The 16,234-nt window shown below is 57.7% G+C and overlaps 1 protein-coding gene across 1 annotated transcript in view; it reads left to right on the top strand.

Annotated features, from left to right (window-relative positions):
* Positions 1 to 6,785, top strand: part of NTRK1 (neurotrophic receptor tyrosine kinase 1) — a 28,953-nt gene extending 22,168 nt beyond the window's left edge. Inside the window, exons 13-17 of the mRNA XM_077841598.1 lie at positions 290 to 420; positions 1,147 to 1,319; positions 3,245 to 3,485; positions 5,158 to 5,316; positions 6,600 to 6,785. Coding sequence (XP_077697724.1) covers positions 290 to 420; positions 1,147 to 1,319; positions 3,245 to 3,485; positions 5,158 to 5,316; positions 6,600 to 6,785 — 890 coding nt within the window. The remainder of the gene's footprint in view (positions 1 to 289; positions 421 to 1,146; positions 1,320 to 3,244; positions 3,486 to 5,157; positions 5,317 to 6,599) is intronic.
* The last annotated feature ends 9,449 nt before the right edge of the window (positions 6,786 to 16,234 follow it).

The following is a 16,234-nucleotide window of genomic DNA, read 5'->3' as shown; positions in this document are numbered from 1 at the left end:
CAGATCCCTCACTACTCTCCCCGGAAGAGCCCCAGACCCACCCCACCTCTCATGCAGCCAGATCCCTCTGACTTCTCTCCTCCTCCTCCTGACTGGAGCCCCCAGCTCCCCCTTTTTCCAAATTCAACCCTCCCCCAGCCTGCCCTGCCTCCCTGGCCCTCTTTCCCTTCCAGATCCCCACCCCAAGAGACAGCCGCTCCCCGCCCAGCTCCGCACCGCCCCTACGTGGGGTGTGTGTGTGTGTGTGGGGGGGGGGGGGGACGCTTAGCTCAGCCCTTACTCCTTGCAGGCGTCCACCACATCAAGCGCAGGGACATCGTGCTGAAGTGGGAGCTGGGGGAAGGGGCCTTCGGGAAGGTCTTCCTGGCTGAGTGCTACAACCTCATCCCCGAGCAGGAGAAGATGCTTGTGGCCGTCAAGGTAACCCCGTCCCCTCCTCCCAGGGAAACCTCCACGGGGGTGGGGGGGATCCCAGGATCCACCTGGGGGCCTCATGGCTGTCAACATGCTGCAAGCCGCAGCCACTCATGACAGGCAGGGTGGGGCTAGAACCCAGATCCTCCTGAGCTATGGGAGAATCGCCATTTGCTGTCAGCAGTATAGGCCATATGACACACTTTTGAGGAGTTCTGATTCCATCCAGTAGGGGGCACTGGTGAGTGTATAGCCGCATGCCAATGTATTGAATGGGGGCCCAGTCCAGACCCCTTTGAAGATCAGATCCAAATTCGCCCCGGTGGTTCTAGCTCTAGGTGAGACCCAAATGGGCCCCGGTTCTTTCCCAGCTGTGATGGGGACAGTCCCACACGAACGGTGACTGGCCCACTCAGTCCTCCTGGCAGTTAGAGGGGATGGAGCCAGAGGCAGCTCTCTGAGTGCTGCAGTACCGCAGCACATGGCTGAAATCAGGGCCCTGTTGTGCCAGGCGCTGCACGGACGCCAGGGGAGAGAAAATCCCTGCCCTGCAGCGTTTAGTCTAACTAGGCAGGTTTGTTCCCCGTGTCACACCTGGGGACTGGGGCCCAGAAAGATGAAACGACTTGCCCAGGGTCAGCAGCAGCAGGAAGCCCGGCCACCGCCATGCCCCCGGGGACCCCAGCCCCGGTGCTCACCCTGCCCTCTCTGAGCCCGTCTCCCCGCCTGCAGGCCCTGAAGGAGGCGACGGAGAGCGCCCGGCTGGATTTCCAGCGGGAAGCGGAGCTGCTGACGGTGCTGCAGCATGAGCACATTGTCCGGTTCTATGGGGTGTGCACGGACGGCGAACCCCTCGTCATGGTCTTCGAATACATGAAACACGGAGACCTCAACCGCTTCCTCAGGTGGGGCCCGGCCGGCAGCCAGCACGGGGCAGGGGATGGGGTGGCTCTGGGCTGCTTCTGCCCCTGGCGTAGATTAGAGCAGCCAGTCAGGCTGCTCTAACTTCCCTCCAGTCTGAGGTACCATCCAGCAGCCCAGAATAGCCAGAGTACGGTATCCTTCCCCCAGCACACCCCTCCCCATCCTTGGCCCCCTCTGGCACGGCCCCTGCATGCAGGGTGGCGCCCCAAAAGTCTGTTGTGTCAGCCCCACGTGCGGTGAACAAGGTGCCCCGTCGCGCTCCAGCACCAGAGGGAGGCCGAGGAGAGAAGGGTCAGTTGTGAGAGGTGGTTTTCACCCAGGATTCAGGAATTGCTGGGGTGGGGCGACCCAGGCTGTAAGGGGAAAGGATCTTGCGCCCAGTGTGGGGAGAGAAGCCGGGGCGAGAGCGCGGAGAGACGTGGCCCATTGGGTCAGCTGAGATGCAGATGGGGGGATATATGGAGCCTGAAATGAGCTGGGGGGCTGGAGGTTCGGGAGGGTGGATGAAGCTGTGGGGGGAGCCAGGATGTGGAGAATGGGAGTGGCAAGGTGATGGGAGGCAGAAGCCAGGGAGGGGCGGGGAGGCCAAAGTGGGGGGACAGCCCTGACAGCCCGCCATGGGGTGGGGAACACATGCCCCATCCGCCCTTTAAATAATACACTGTCACCCCCCCCACACACACACACACCTTGATCCTCACAAGGGCTCTTGGTTGTCTCCCCTCGAAGCCCAGCTCCCCTTCCCCTGAAGCGTTAGGGGGCTGTTTGGTGACCCCCAGGGGCCGGGGTGCCAAGCATGGCATCACAACACACGCAAGTCGGCCTGAGCCACACACGCACTCCACACTCGGAGACAGGCCGAGCGACACACCGACACTTCTCCAGGCTCCCACCGAGCCCTGCCTGGCCCGTGACTCGGGATTATTCGCCCCGTTATGGCGGTCCCTGCCTTGGAGTCCCCCCGCCCCCCTGCTCCATTACCGCGGCAGCTCAGACAGCGGGCCCTGCTAATGCGGCCTCCTTGCAATATTGATTAGATTAGCTGTCTGAGAGGCTGAAATAGAGGGAGATTGGCCATCAGCTGGAATAAGCAGAGACTTTTCGATTGGCCCCCGAGGTATTGGCACTAGACGGGGCCCTGCCAGCGGCATCGCTTAGCGTCCGCGGGATGAGCTCTGAGACCTGCCTTTGATGATTATTGTTATGGGACTTGGCATTAATGGTTCTGCTCACCCGGAGCCGCGCGGGCCTGTCCCCGGCCTCCTTGCCCAGGCTGTCAGCAGCACTTGGCATCAAACGAGCCCCGTGAGTGCGGGCACCTGGCTGGGAGAGGGGGAAGGTATCCCCCGTGCCCCACCCCACCCCCCCACCCTGCCGGCTGGGTCTGCACCTCAAATCCCAGCCCCACAGGCTTGGGGGGGGGGCAGGGAGCTGGGCTAGCCCCACATCCTCAGACACGCAAACACCCCCCCTCTCGCCCAAACACACACCCCATAACCCCCTCCCCCATACACACCCTCACATGGATACATTCATAGACACGCCAATACACACATCAACACACAGACATGCCCTCAAGCTTACACATGCTCACACCTGCCCTCGGGAAGGAATTCCCCCCCCCCCGGTCATATTGGCAGGACTCTTGGGGGCTGGAGGGGGTTCCCCTTTCTCTGCCGTGCAGTGCGTGGATCGCCTGCTGGGATCACCTGGGCACGTCCCTCCTCGTCAGTTCCCTGCTGGTGCCCGGGCCTCGGGCCTTGGTGGCACCTCGGTCTGGCCGCACCCAGGCCCGCTTGCACTTCCGCCGTGGCCTAGAGTGATTCAGAGCCCGACTCTGAAGAATCGGGTCGGTTCCGGTCCACTTGAGCCTGGCCTCACCACAGCCCGCCCTTGCCCTGCCCAGATCCCACGGGCCAGATGCCAAGATCCTGGATAATGGGAACGGCCAGTCTTTCGGGCAGCTGACCCTGAGCCAGATGTTGCAGATCGCCACCCAGATCGCCTCGGGCATGGTCTACCTGGCCTCGCTCCACTTCGTCCACCGCGACCTGGCCACGCGCAACTGTCTGGTGGGCCGCAGCCTGGTGGTGAAGATTGGGGACTTCGGCATGTCCCGGGACATCTACAGCACGGACTATTACCGGGTGAGCTCCCGGGGCGGGGCAAGGGCCTGATTCTGCTGCCACACCTGCCCAGGGCCCAATCCACAGCCTCGCAGAGTCAATCAGGGCCTTTCCGTCGGTGCCAGTGGGCGCAGCGGGAGTGGATGCTACTGGCCTGGGCTGGCAGAGCGCTCTCAGAGAGCTCGGCTCATGCTGTGTCTGTCCCTCCCTTGACAAGGGTGGCCATGTCCCTGGTCTCCAAACTCCTACCGCTGTCACAGTCTCCCAGTGTCTCCTCTGCCCGCCCCCCCTCAGTGCCTGTCTCCCTTCCGATTAGGCCCCATCAGGTTTGGGGTCAAGGCTCAGGCCTCAACACTTGGGAGAAAACGCAAGTTGCCTCGTAACTCACTGTCAATGTCTGTGTCTCATCCCCCCCACTGCCACTTAGAGGATAACAGCCTACTGCTGCTGCCAGCTAGTGGAGCTCAGAGGCTGGTCCATATAGAGGATAACAGCCTACAATTACTGCCAGCTAATGGAGTTCAGTGGCTGGTCTGTATAGATGACAGCCTAATGCTGCCAGCTAATGGAATTCAGTGGCTGGGCCATATAAAGGATAACAGCCTACTACTGCTGCCAGCTATCAGAGTTACTCTGATAGAAATCTGTGCTTTGTAGGTCCCGTGTTTGAACCCCATTAGGGATCCCATCAGCCAATTCTTTGCCCCCCGTTTCCCAAGCACCCCTCTGCCCAGGTCCGTGAGGCTGTGTTCAGTGCCAGTGGAGGGCTTTCCCCTCCTGTGCTTCGTTAACTAGAGACAGCGCTTCCCTCGAAGACCCCAGCCCACTCTCCCCCGTTGCTTGAAAGTGCAGTGTCAGTCGCTAGCTGCCCCGGCGTAACCAATGCACGGGAAGAGTGAGGCTTCTCGGAGCAAACGCATCGCAAGCCATGTGCCCGGCCGGCTGGAGGAGAGACCCATCCATCTCCTCGAGAGCTCTGCTGGGATCGGGCTCTGGGGCAGGCAGGGGGCTCCGAGGGGCCTCTTCCAATTTTCCCTTTTAGCTCCTGCCCCACCTCAGTCCCCCTATGCATATTTAATGGGGCCTGCGATGGAAAAGGGAGCGCAGAGCACTTAGCGAGTGGAAAGGCAGCGCTGCCAGGAGGGGGGGAGGGGCCCCCGATGGGCTGCTGTGAAAGGATTAATAAAAGGAGAGAGAGAGAGAGAGATGGCATGAAAGGAGCCCCTTTCTGGGCCCGATTCTGTTCTGCCGGTGTAAATCAGGAGTGACTCTGGTCTCACGCTGGTGTGAGCAAATGGAGAATCCAGCCCCGCCCCTTTCATTTCTCTCCTCTCTCTTTTTTCTTTCTGTCCTGCTCCTTCCCTCTGTCATTCTTCCTGCTTGTTTTTTTCTTTTCTTTCTTTTCCCACTTTTTCCTTGTTTTACATTCTTCCTTCTCCTTCTTTCCTCTTTCATTCTTTCTCTCAACTTTTCTCTTTAATTTTCTGTCTCTCAAACCTTTTTCTTTCTCATCTCGTTCTCTCTCATCTTTCTTTGGCTTTTTCAAACGACTTCCTTCCATCTCTTTCTTTTCTCTCTCTTTTTTTTCTTTTTCTCTCTCTTCCTTTCTGTTTTTCTGCCTGCTGCAATATCCTGGCTCCGCCTGCCTCCCCACCCCTCTGGCTAACCCATCCTCCCCTGGTCTCTCTGGCAGGTGGGCGGACGCACCATGCTGCCCATCCGCTGGATGCCCCCGGAGAGCATCCTCTACAGGAAGTTCACCGCCGAAAGTGACATCTGGAGCTTTGGGGTGGTTCTCTGGGAGATCTTCACCTACGGGAAGCAGCCCTGGTACCAGCTGTCCAACACTGAGGTGAAGGGTGGCTCGGCGAGTGTGGGGTGGGTGGCAATACCGCGGCTGGGGTGAGGGAGAACGGCTGGGTTAGTTCCAGGGAGCAGGGTCTTTGAGCTGCTGATTTTCTGATGGCCAAGAAGTCAGCTAGGGGGAAAGGAGATGGGCTAAGAAATAAGGGGGGACCCCACCGAGGACCCCATCCCCCATGGCTTAAAGCAGGAAGCCCATAGCATGCTGTCCCTCATGTGGCAGTGCAGTCTAGAGGTTACAGCCAGGAGCTGGGAGTTGTGACTCCTGGGTTCTGTCGACAGCTCTGGGAGGAGGCGGAACAGGAGTCAGGATGCCTGGGTTCCACTGTGCAGTCTAGGGGCCTGAGCAAGGGACTGGGGATCAGGACTTCAGGGTCCTATCCCCAGCTCTTCCACTGGCTTGCGTGTCCTCAGCTTCCGTCCCCTGCGTCCATCGGGGCTAAGAACCCTCACTGGGTGGGGATCAGTTTGCAGGATCCTCACACGACGAGATGCCAGGGAATATGGGCAAAATACCCTCCGCCTCTAACATGGCCCTGCCGGTCCGGCTCTCCGGGATGTCTTGGGCTGAGCAGAGAGGGGCCAGCCTGGCTCTGGGGCTTATGGGAGTGGGGGTATGAGGGGGGCAATATTTCAGTTCTCTGAAGCGTGAAAGATCTGATTCAATTTGCCGGCCCGGGGTGAAACCTGACCTGCCCCTAACGAACTCACTGCGTGGCCTAAGAGCTTCCTTGCCCATCCCTTAGTCTAATGTTCCCCAGAGCAGATGGGGAGTCCCTGGGAGCCGACTGATGGTTCTTTCTCTCCCTTCTGCTGAGCCCAGGAGGATTCTGGGGGCGGGAGCCCGGTGTACAAGGGAGATTGTCGCAGTGTCTCTTGGTTTCGTGTCGATGACACTGTTCACCTCAGGACGACAAAGCACCCCAGTCTGCTGGCCTCAATGGACAGACTCCCATGGCCCCCAGATCAGAACAGTTAAGGGCCGGTTGGAATTGGGCAGGGAGTGGGTCATCACCAATTTATAGATGGGGAAACCGAAGCACAGAGCAGCGAAGTGACAAGGGACTCAGCAGCAGAGCTGGGAAAGGACCTGGGAGTCCTGACTCCCCTTCCTGTGCCTTACCCCCAGCACCGTCCTGTGCCCCCAGCGGGATTGGTATAGCTAAGCTCATTACTGGGCAGAGAGAGCGCGTCGGCCCTGTCCTCCGCTCAGGGCAAGTCGTTGCGGGGTTGAAACCCAGACACTTCATCTCCTCTTCCGCTTCTCCGCAGGCCATCGAGTGCATCACGCAGGGCCGGGAGCTGGAGCGGCCCCGAACCTGCCCCTCGGAGGTGTACGACATAATGCAGGGTTGCTGGCAGCGGGAACCCCAGCAACGGCAGAACATTAAGGAGATTCACAGCCGGCTCCAGGCCCTGGTCAAGGCCCCTCCAGTCTACCTGGACGTCCTGGGCTAAGGACGGGGATAGAGAGGGGCAAGGAAACCGGCTCTTCCTTCGGGACAACCCCACCGGGATCCTCCTCCCACCTCCTTGCCTGCCCCCCGCCCCATCGACGCAACGGCCAGGATCCCACCCCCATCCTGGGGACAGAGGTGGTGGGATCACAGAGAGGTTCCCTGCCTCTGGCCTCGGCGGTACTGTTCCCTCGGGCAAGGGTGTCAGGATGGGACCGGGTTCCCCAAGACCCTGTCAACGTCACACGAAAGTCGCTCCCTTCAGCCTCCCTTCAGCTCTGGCTGGCGGCCCGGGCCGCTGCCCTTTGCCCCCCGAGAGCAATGGCAGGAGGGCACGCATGGCCCTCAGTTCAGACTCAGCCTCCCCAGAAGCCTCCTCACCCGCCAAAGACAGACGGACGCTAAAGGGCCTGATGGAGGACACCCTCCACCTCAGCGGGTGGGGGGCCCCTGCCCCGTGTCTCTTCCTACAGCAGACTCCACCCAAGCACTGCGACCCTCCTTCTGCCCCCTGCTAGGTGACGTGGACACATCAGTTATTAGTTACCCGCTGGCCAAAAGACTGATGGCAGCAGTGTCTATTTCAGGGGGAGGATGCTTCATGGGCTCAGGCCCCCCAGGTTTGGGGGAAGGCCAGCGGGAGGGGTGGGGAAGTGCTGTTGAATGGTATGAACGTGTTTAATGCTATTTATCACTATACATGCTAGCTCTTCACTGTACTGGCTTATCTGGGGTGGGGTGGGGTGGGGTGGGGCCAAGTCCTGGGGCTAATTGATTGTAAGTAATGGGACGTTTGTCCACCACAGGGCTGGCTGTGAAATCCCTTCGCAGCTTTTGGGCCTGGAACTCGTTTGCTGAGGCTGCGTTAACGACACCCACCTCTAAGCGTCCAGAGGTCCACACTGCAGTCCTGGGCTGTGATTGCAGCTCGCCACGATCTAGCCGGCTCTGGGACAGAAAGCAGCGAAGCCCAAGCAGCACCGGCTTGAGTGTGAGCTGTACCGGCCTGCCCGGGACCCTGGGGGATTACTCGGGTGGGGCAGGCCCTTGCCCACACTGGGGCTGTCCTGACTTTACAGCTCTGGTACCCGCACTAGCTAGATTAAGTTGCATCCCATGATTGCAGTGAGTAGCCACACCCTGAGTGTCAGACCTGCTGTTGCCTGGCCCGTGGGAGCAGATCCTTCCCTGGCGTAAATCTGCATCGCTCCAGGCCATGCCGATTTGCACGAGCTGAGGATCTGGCCCCGGGACTCTCGGGGCCTCAGGCCCTGCTTGGCAATTGTGGGCTAGGAAGTCCATCTGGCCAGCTGCTAATGGGAGGAGCCGGAAAGGTGAGGCAGGGAGCTAGCATGTGGCTGTCCAGGCAGCCAGTCACCCCCTCCCGACCCATGCTCTTTGTCCCCTGAGGGCTGAACGGGCCTTGGAGACAGAGCTGCTTCCTCCCAGTGTGGCTGGGGAGAGACGCAGTGTGGGGGTGTCAGAGTAGCAGCCGTGTTAGTCTGTATCCGGAAAAAGAACAGGAGGACTTGTGGCACCTGAGAGACTAACCCATTTATTTGAGCATAAGCTTTCGTGAGCTCACAAAAGCTTATGCTCAAATAAATTTGTTAGTCTCTAAGGTGCCACACGTCCTCCTGTTCTTTTAGTGCCAGGGGTGGTAACTAAGGACTCTGGTCTCCAGGGCTCTGCAGGGTCGAGCTGCAGAGGCTCCGAGTTAAATGCTCTGCTGGCAGGAGTGCAAGGAAAGTCCAGGGCAAAGGGGATTTGTGGGGCAGGGAAGGATGGGGCAGGTCCCGAGAGCAAGCGGAGGACTAATGTCAACCAATGCACTGTGCAGATGTGGTCAGCTGGGCCGTGTCTCGCAGCTTAGCTCCACACAGGAAACACTGGGCAGTCCGCCCCCACTTGAGCCCAGACTGGGGGTCACCATGGTTCTCTGAAACTGATGGGGCCTGATTATGTTCCCTCACCCCCATGGAGTCTGGAGCGATTCCACTGCAGTTGCTGGGCCTGATTCTGTTTACACTGAGGCCCCTTTTTGCTGCTCTGGTACTGTAAAGGGGCTTTAGCTGTGGCATAAATTTGGCATAAATTATTATTCTGTATTTGTATGGTGATAATACCTAGGACCCCAGTCATAGATTAGGACCCCACTGTCCCCACTGTCCTAAACTGCTGCTGTGAGGGCTTGTCTACACTTAATTCAGATTAAAGCAGGGTGTGAATTTAAAGCACTGTTGCAATTCCGGAATAACTCTGGGTGTAGACAAGCCCATCATAGTTCCATCCGCTTTATGGTCCCTTTACATTGCCAGAGCAGTGTCTGCCCCTGCCTCCCTCCTCCTCCTGACACTGGTTAATTAAACTGGTTTAGTTAAAAGTGGTGCAAACCGCTGTGTGGATGCTTATTCAGGTGTGAAGGCACCTTATATCGCTTTAGTTTAAGCCTGTTGCCAAATGACTAACTAAAGTGCAATAAACCTGATTTATATCAAAATGGAGGGGGGGGAAAGAGTGTTGCATCAGTTAACTAAATCAGTTTAAATTCACACCTTAAGGGCTTATCTTCCTGGGGACACTCAGGAAAATTAATCCATATTAACATTTAACGTGGGTTAGTTAAGCCACATTCAATTTCTTATTCGGAATAAAAGTTTCACCTTAATTCATGGTTTATCTTAATTCAGTTTGGAAATGAATTAAATTAAACCAAATTAAAGCCACTTTCATTCTGAATGAGCGTGTCCACACAGGCGCTTAATGCAGTTTAACTAATCCACTTCAAATTCACACCTGTAGTCAATTCCAATTAACTTGCCCATGTGTCCCCAGAGAGGCAAACCCTTAGGTTAAACAGGTGGAACTTTGCCCTGGAGCCAAAACCTTTGTCACAAGGGAATTTTATGCTGCTGTAAGCGAGAACAGGATCCTACGAATCTAGAAGCTGCTTTCTGGATCTCTGGCTTTCTCCGTGTTCCTATCTCTTTAGCGCTGTTTCTGCCCTTGGCAGGGCTCTGGGTAGCAGACATGTCTTTCTGAGCACTAAGTCAACTCTGTGAAGGAAAATAATAAGGAATAAAATCTCCTGTCCATTTCACTCAAACTCCAGGCGATGGATGGAGCGGGAGTTATTGCATCTGCTGTTTCTTTACCGCGGGGGCTAGTCCAGCGCCGGGCTTCATTGGAAAATGATTCTCTTTCCTCCCTAACAGGATTATCCCGCTGCCTCCCTCCTCCTCCACTCTCTCCTTCACCCTCAGCCACGGCTTCCCAGTCAGCCAGCACAGTGATGCACACCCTGCCCCGTCACCCGGTGCAGATCTACCAGGGGTGGGTCATATCGGGCCATGTTGCCACACACACCGGGCCCTGTCTGCTATGCAGTGCCTTCAGGAGGAGAGATGGGTTTAAGGAGAAATCAGAGCATCTTGGGACGCAGGAAGAAGGGAAAACACCCGTGTGCTAAGAGAGGAAGGAGTGCCTAGTGGGTAGAGTGCGTCTCAATTCCTGACTCTGCTGCAGGCTCTTGGTGTGACCGTGGGCTTGTCTACATGGGGAACTGTTCTGGAGTAGCTAGTCCTGATTAACCCCGTGGGGGCTGGGGTGGGTGACGACATGCTCTTATTCCAGAATGCGAGTGCCTTGTTCCGAATTGGCTTAATCCTTCTTGGAAGTGAATTAAGAGCATTCAGAATAAGGGCATCCACACACTGTTAACCAGGGAGAGTTAATCTGTTTTAAATTCACGCCCTATCTTACCCCCCACTAACTTTAGTGCATAGACAAACTCTGTACCTGTGCCGACAGCAGGATTGTTGGGTTTTTTTTAATCTTGCTATACAATTTTAGTGGAGACAAGGCTAGGCAGTTTTTACTGCCACCGTAGCAATGTGATACCTTCCTGGCCTGGCTGTGACCTCGCCTCGCGACACCGTAAAAGCCACAGAGCTGTGTCACCAGCAGGAGTTTGCAGAGAGAGAGCGAACGCCCTCAGAAAACACGGCCTGGGTCTCTCTGTGCATCAGTTTCACGCTGGGGGCGGGGGGTGAGCAGACAAACTACACTCAAGATTAGGAGGACTTGTGGCACCTTAGAGACTAACAAATTTATCTGAGCATTAGCTTTCTATGAGCTACAGCTCACTTCGTTGGATGCATTCAAGATTGTGAGGTGCGCTGCTGCTCCAGGCATGAAGTGGGGGGGTGGATAGACAGGAGCTTCGCTCTCTTGCAGGGGAATTTAAGCACTTCTGGATCTGTGATTGCTGTTCCGGCAGGGCGTAAAGGCTCTGTTCACGGCTTGGGGCACCGGCCTGCTGAGCGTCACAGCCACAGAAAGCACAGACGCTGGGCTTGCCCCAGACAGCTGAGATCTCAGGCTGCTTTCCTGTCGCTCAAACGTTGCCATTTGGAAGGAGGAACCTCAGCTGCTGGCTGCCAACAGCCAAATAAAGGGAAAGGGATCCTTCCAGTGGTGTGCTAGCTGCAGGAATGGGGCCTCCCGGGTTCCCAGCTCCTGCCACTCACCGTGGGCAAGTCACTTCCCTGCTCCGTGCCTCAGTTTCCCCATCTGCAAAGCAGGATAATGACACGTTCCTTTATAATGTGCTGAGCATAATGGGGGAGGGGGAGAAGGGTCAGGAAGGGATCTGCCCCTTGAACAGGCTGCCAGCTGCACGTATGATCTCCCCAGCCCTCCTCCTGCCTGGCCTTCGCCCCACAACAGGGTGTTACCATGGCGTTGTCTGTATCTGGTACGTGGGCCACCCCGTGCCACCAGAGCAGCAAGAGCTGTTGAGAGCTGGGGGGAAACCTTCTGAGACATTAATCTCAAGACAACTGCTGAGCTAGCCCTTGGGCTCAGAGGTTCCTTCTACCCCTTGGGGGCCCAGCCCCAGAGGGTTCCAGTGACCAGGGTCGCTGCCCCAGCGTCCCTCTGGGCTGGTTCTCCGAGGCTGCAGAAAAGCTGATCGGCCATTGCCTGCTCGGCCCTGGGACAGGCGGGGGTAACCCCTGGGGAGTGTGTGTGGGACAGGCCCCATTGTGAGCCCGAGCCGCGGAGGATGGACAGCTCCAGGGGATTGGGTGTTCAGCACACGCTGTTCGCTCCAGTGGGCCCTGGTGTGTTGGCCAAGGGGGTGGCCGTCACATAGGCACCAGCCCACCGGTGCCATGAATGTGTCTCCTTTGACGACTGCCCATTGGATGTAACTGCAGGGCTCTTAGCAGTGGGTGTTTGCGATGTAACAGCACCTAGTGCTCCCCGGCCCCCCAGGCCGGACACAGCAAGAGACAGTCCCTGCCCTGAAGAGTTCACAGGCCGAATAGGCTGCTCTGCCACTGACTTCTTGGATGACCATGGGCAAGTCATTTATTTCTCTGGGCCTTGGTTCCCCATTTCCTCTGTCTTGTCTGTTGAGACTGAATTCTCCAGCCCAGGGAATCTCTTTCACTAGGTATTTATACAGCGCCTGGTACAAGGGGCCCCAGATCGCAGCTGTGTGGCGAAGGCCAATAACCGTCCCCTCCCCGCCCCCCCTGGGGTGACTCAGAAGCACCTCCAGTGCGTGTGATCATAAAGGCTTGGGACGTGTTCCCTTGGCTTCCAGCCCCGCTCCCCTCCCTTCGCTTCCAATAAAAACGCCTTCGCTTCCCCAGGCCGCTAATGTCGTTACTTGCAATTGACGCGCGTCACGCTGGTTTGCAGCCTTGCTTCGTTGCGCCGGCCCCAGCCACCTCGCAGAGCCCTCTTGCAGAGGGGCAGGCGGCCAGCGGCCAGCTGTCAGTGGCATTCGGTTTTACTTTACTCTGCAACCTGAAAGGAGGCCCAGCCAGCAAGAACACACGTGCACCTTCATCGAATCAAACGCCTTATCGTATCCCCGGCAGCATCCCCATAATCACATCTGCGGGGTAATGCTGGCGCTAGCCTGCTGCCTTGCTAATGTTCGGGCCCTGGATCTGACTGTAATGGAGGTGAATTGATTTCATCTGGGCAATTAGTGACTGCAGCCTTGGTCACTGCAGGTACTTTGTTACCCACTGAGACCTAAGATAAGAAATGGGGACTGCAGCCTTGGCAGGGTCAGGACAGTGGCTTCGGGCACTGAACCAGGGCTTGAACTTTTCCAGATCGGTGGGGTTATGGGTGGGGAAACTGAGGCACAGAGCCAGGAGCAGGGGTTGGCCACAGTCACCCAGCAAAGTGAGCGACAAAGCCAAGAATTGGACCCAGGGCTGGTGGTACACACCCCTTTTGGTGCTACCATGAGCCAGCAGTGAATGTAAACAGAGCAAAGCCTATACTGAGGCAGGACTAAACTCCTGGTCTCCTGACCCCAAACCCAGTGCCTGGCCCACTCAGCCACCCCGTTTGAGCCTTGTCCTGGGGCACAAGAACAAGGGGCCCTGCAATGCAATTAAAAGTGACCAATGCAAAGCTGTTAAAAGGAAATACCTTTTTCATGCAAAGCGTGCTTAGCCTGTGGAACTACCAGCCACTGGAAGTTGTTGAAGCTTAGCAAGACCCAAAGAGTGGCTTGGCCATTTCTGTGGCTCACAAGCATAGCCAGTGCTGATACAGTGGGTGCTAACAAAAAAAATCAGCAGGGCTATTAAACCTCCTAGTTCAGGGTTTACCTGCCCCCTGACTATTAGAAACCAGAATGGCACCTCGTGGTGTGGGTGGATTACCCCACAGCTGCCATGCAGGGTGCTTATGCCATCACAGGAGCAGCTGATGCTGGCCACTGTCAAAGCTGGGATCTTTGGCTAGCTGGGGCTGGGGCCTGAGCCACTCTGGCAAGCCCTATGAGCCCCTTTGGCGTGCAAACAGGGCACCACGTATCTGACCCCGCCCCGCCCAGGGTGGGAGCAGGGCATGCGCTTAGCGTGCGCTGCACAGTAAGGAAAGAGTTAATCTGCTTGCGCTGAACTGTCTCACAGGAGGAATGCCTGCCTTTAGTTACTCCCTCTCGACTCCCATAAAACTCAGCTCAGGCCTGGCCACTTCTGGTCAACAAAGGGGGGCGGGCGGGGGCTTAAAGCCAGCAGGCTGCCCAAATTCCAGTGGTGGGTAATTCCCTTCTGCCTGTCTTTATAAATGCCCCCCTCTGCAGTTTGGACTGGCGCAGCTGCATGTCCCACCCGGACTGTTGCAGCCTGGCTGTGAAGTAGGCTGGCTGCATTTCAGTGCCGGGTGAGCGATCCCTGGGCAGGGTTGCTGGGTGCCATTCGCCAGCTGCCAGGCGTTGCTTCGCAGCGGGCGCATTGCCGTGTTGGGTAATTGTTCCCTGTGCAGTGTTGCTGGGTGCTGTCAAGCAGCAGCCACCTTCCACCTCAGGGGAAGCTGCATTTTAGCTGCCAGGGTGAGATCTTCAGGCAGCTCCGTTCCCCTGGCACCAAGTGAGCTGGGCCAGTCTACAGCAGGCCTGGGCTCCAAGCCGGAGCATTTCAGTTCCAGTTCCCAGAGCTACAAGTGTCCCCAACCAGTGAGCTGGAAACAGTCTTGATTTATTGCTGCTCAGTGCCCCGCTCTGCTGGAGGAGCCAGGTCTGCCCGATGTCTCACGGGTCATTCGTGGTGTAACACCCTGAAATCCAGGCAACCTGACCCTGCGTAACCTGACCGATGATGCTTAAGGGCGTTGGATTGGAACCAGCGCCCCTTTGAGGGGAAGGGCCTTCTACAGCCCGTCTGAACCAGATAGCAAGTACCAAAAATTGACACTGGAGGTGGGGGGTAATAGGTGGCTATGTGAGAAAAAGACTCAAAAATCGGGACTGTCCCTATAAAATCAGGACACCCCAGAACCAGCCAGCCCCCTCATGCCCCTGTGCTCTGCGCGTCCACACACGTGGGGGTGGTGCTGAATCCAGTTCGCTCCCTTAGCCCCAGCCGTCTGTACCCAGTTTGCGGCACAAACGAAGTGCAGCCGGGGGCTGTTTGCTGCCTGGAGAGACCATCCCGGAAACTAGCCCCGTCCCCAGTGCCCTTCGCCGCGTCAGCTGGTCTCGGCTGGTCTCCCCCAGGCTCGCTGGGCTGAAATCAATCTTTAATCCATTAGCCCCCACCGCCCTCTCCGCTTGGCAAATAGGCACCGGGAAGCCATATGGAAAAGACGCCCCAGCCAGGCCCCCTTGGGAGTCAGAGCGCCCGTGGAAGGACAGCTGACCTGGAATGCGGGGAGACAGAGAGGATCCGGAGTGGTGGTGGTGGGGAATGAAGAGGAGTTAAGTAGGACAAAAAAACAGAGCAGCCCCCTCGGAGGCGTCGTGGGAGGCGGGTGCGGGGGACGAGCTAGCGCAGGGATCTGCCGGGGAGACAGAGCGCTGGGAGATGAAACGGGCGCCGAGGCAGTGGCCTGGCGGGCTGAGAGTCAGGCCCAGAGCGAAAGCAGAGAGGCGAGACAGAAACGGCTGGGGTAGCCCAGGCGGGAGGAGCTGCCTTGCGAGCACAGAAGGGAAAGAGCGATGACGTCTGCCCGGCTGGGCGATGCCATGACGCGCTGGCTGGTGGGGCGGGGGGCCCACACGCATCACAGACTTTAAGGAGGGAGGCGGACCCATGGCGGTGCTACAAGGGGTAGTAATTTGGCAAGATAGCCTGAGACGGTGGTTTCTGTTCTGGAGATGCCTGGAAACCTGAGCTCGAGGCCCTGTGGTGCTGGGCGCTGCATGGGCAAGGGCAGCCCGCCTTGAGCCACTTACTGTACAAATTGACAAAGCCTGGGAGGGGAAACTGAGGCACAGAGTGGGGCAGCGACTTGCCCAAAGTCACCCAGCAGGTCAAAGGCAGAGCTGGGGATAGGTTTCCCAAGTCCCAACCCAGCGCGCCACGTGCTAGGTATTTATTAATCAATCAGGTTGTGGGTTGTGGGCGTGTCCTAGGAGGCCAGTCCCAGCCCCCCGGTGCTAGGCACTGAACAGACACAGACCGAAGAGCAGGAACCTGCCCCAAAGAGCTGACAATCTGTCCCATGCTGCTTCCCCCCCCACCCCACCCCTGAGAATAAGCCAAAGGAAAAGGAGGCAGGACGTATCTGGCGGGGGTGGATTGGGAGCCCCATTGCTGGAGTGAATCCGAATGAGACTGCAACAGCCTCTTCTCTGGCCCCGGCAAATGTGATCTGGCCCGACTGGTCTCCGTTCCGAATGCTGCTGAAAAGAGCGTGGTCCTAGCCCGGCGCTTTGCCCACGCCACCCCCTCTCTCTGCAGCCCTCCGCCGGCTGCCTCTTCTCCGGCACAGCCAGCACCAGCTACACGTCTTCAGGCTCGAGGCCCTTCAGGGTTTATCCCCACCCAGCCTAGCATCTTGCAGACACTACCAAGGTGCCGGCTCCTGTTTCCCGTCAGTCCAGGATCCCAGCCTCCCTCCAGCGTTTTCAAACAACTTTGGTGCTTTTCCCCTGGCTGCTCCTGCGTGGGTCCCCAGAACCAGCCACAAAGC

Source organism: Eretmochelys imbricata, chromosome 24, assembly GCF_965152235.1.
Source record: "Eretmochelys imbricata isolate rEreImb1 chromosome 24, rEreImb1.hap1, whole genome shotgun sequence".
Classification (NCBI taxonomy): domain Eukaryota; kingdom Metazoa; phylum Chordata; order Testudines; family Cheloniidae; genus Eretmochelys; species Eretmochelys imbricata.
Note: the sequence above shows the minus strand (reverse complement) of the source record. Positions and strands in the feature narration are given on the sequence as shown.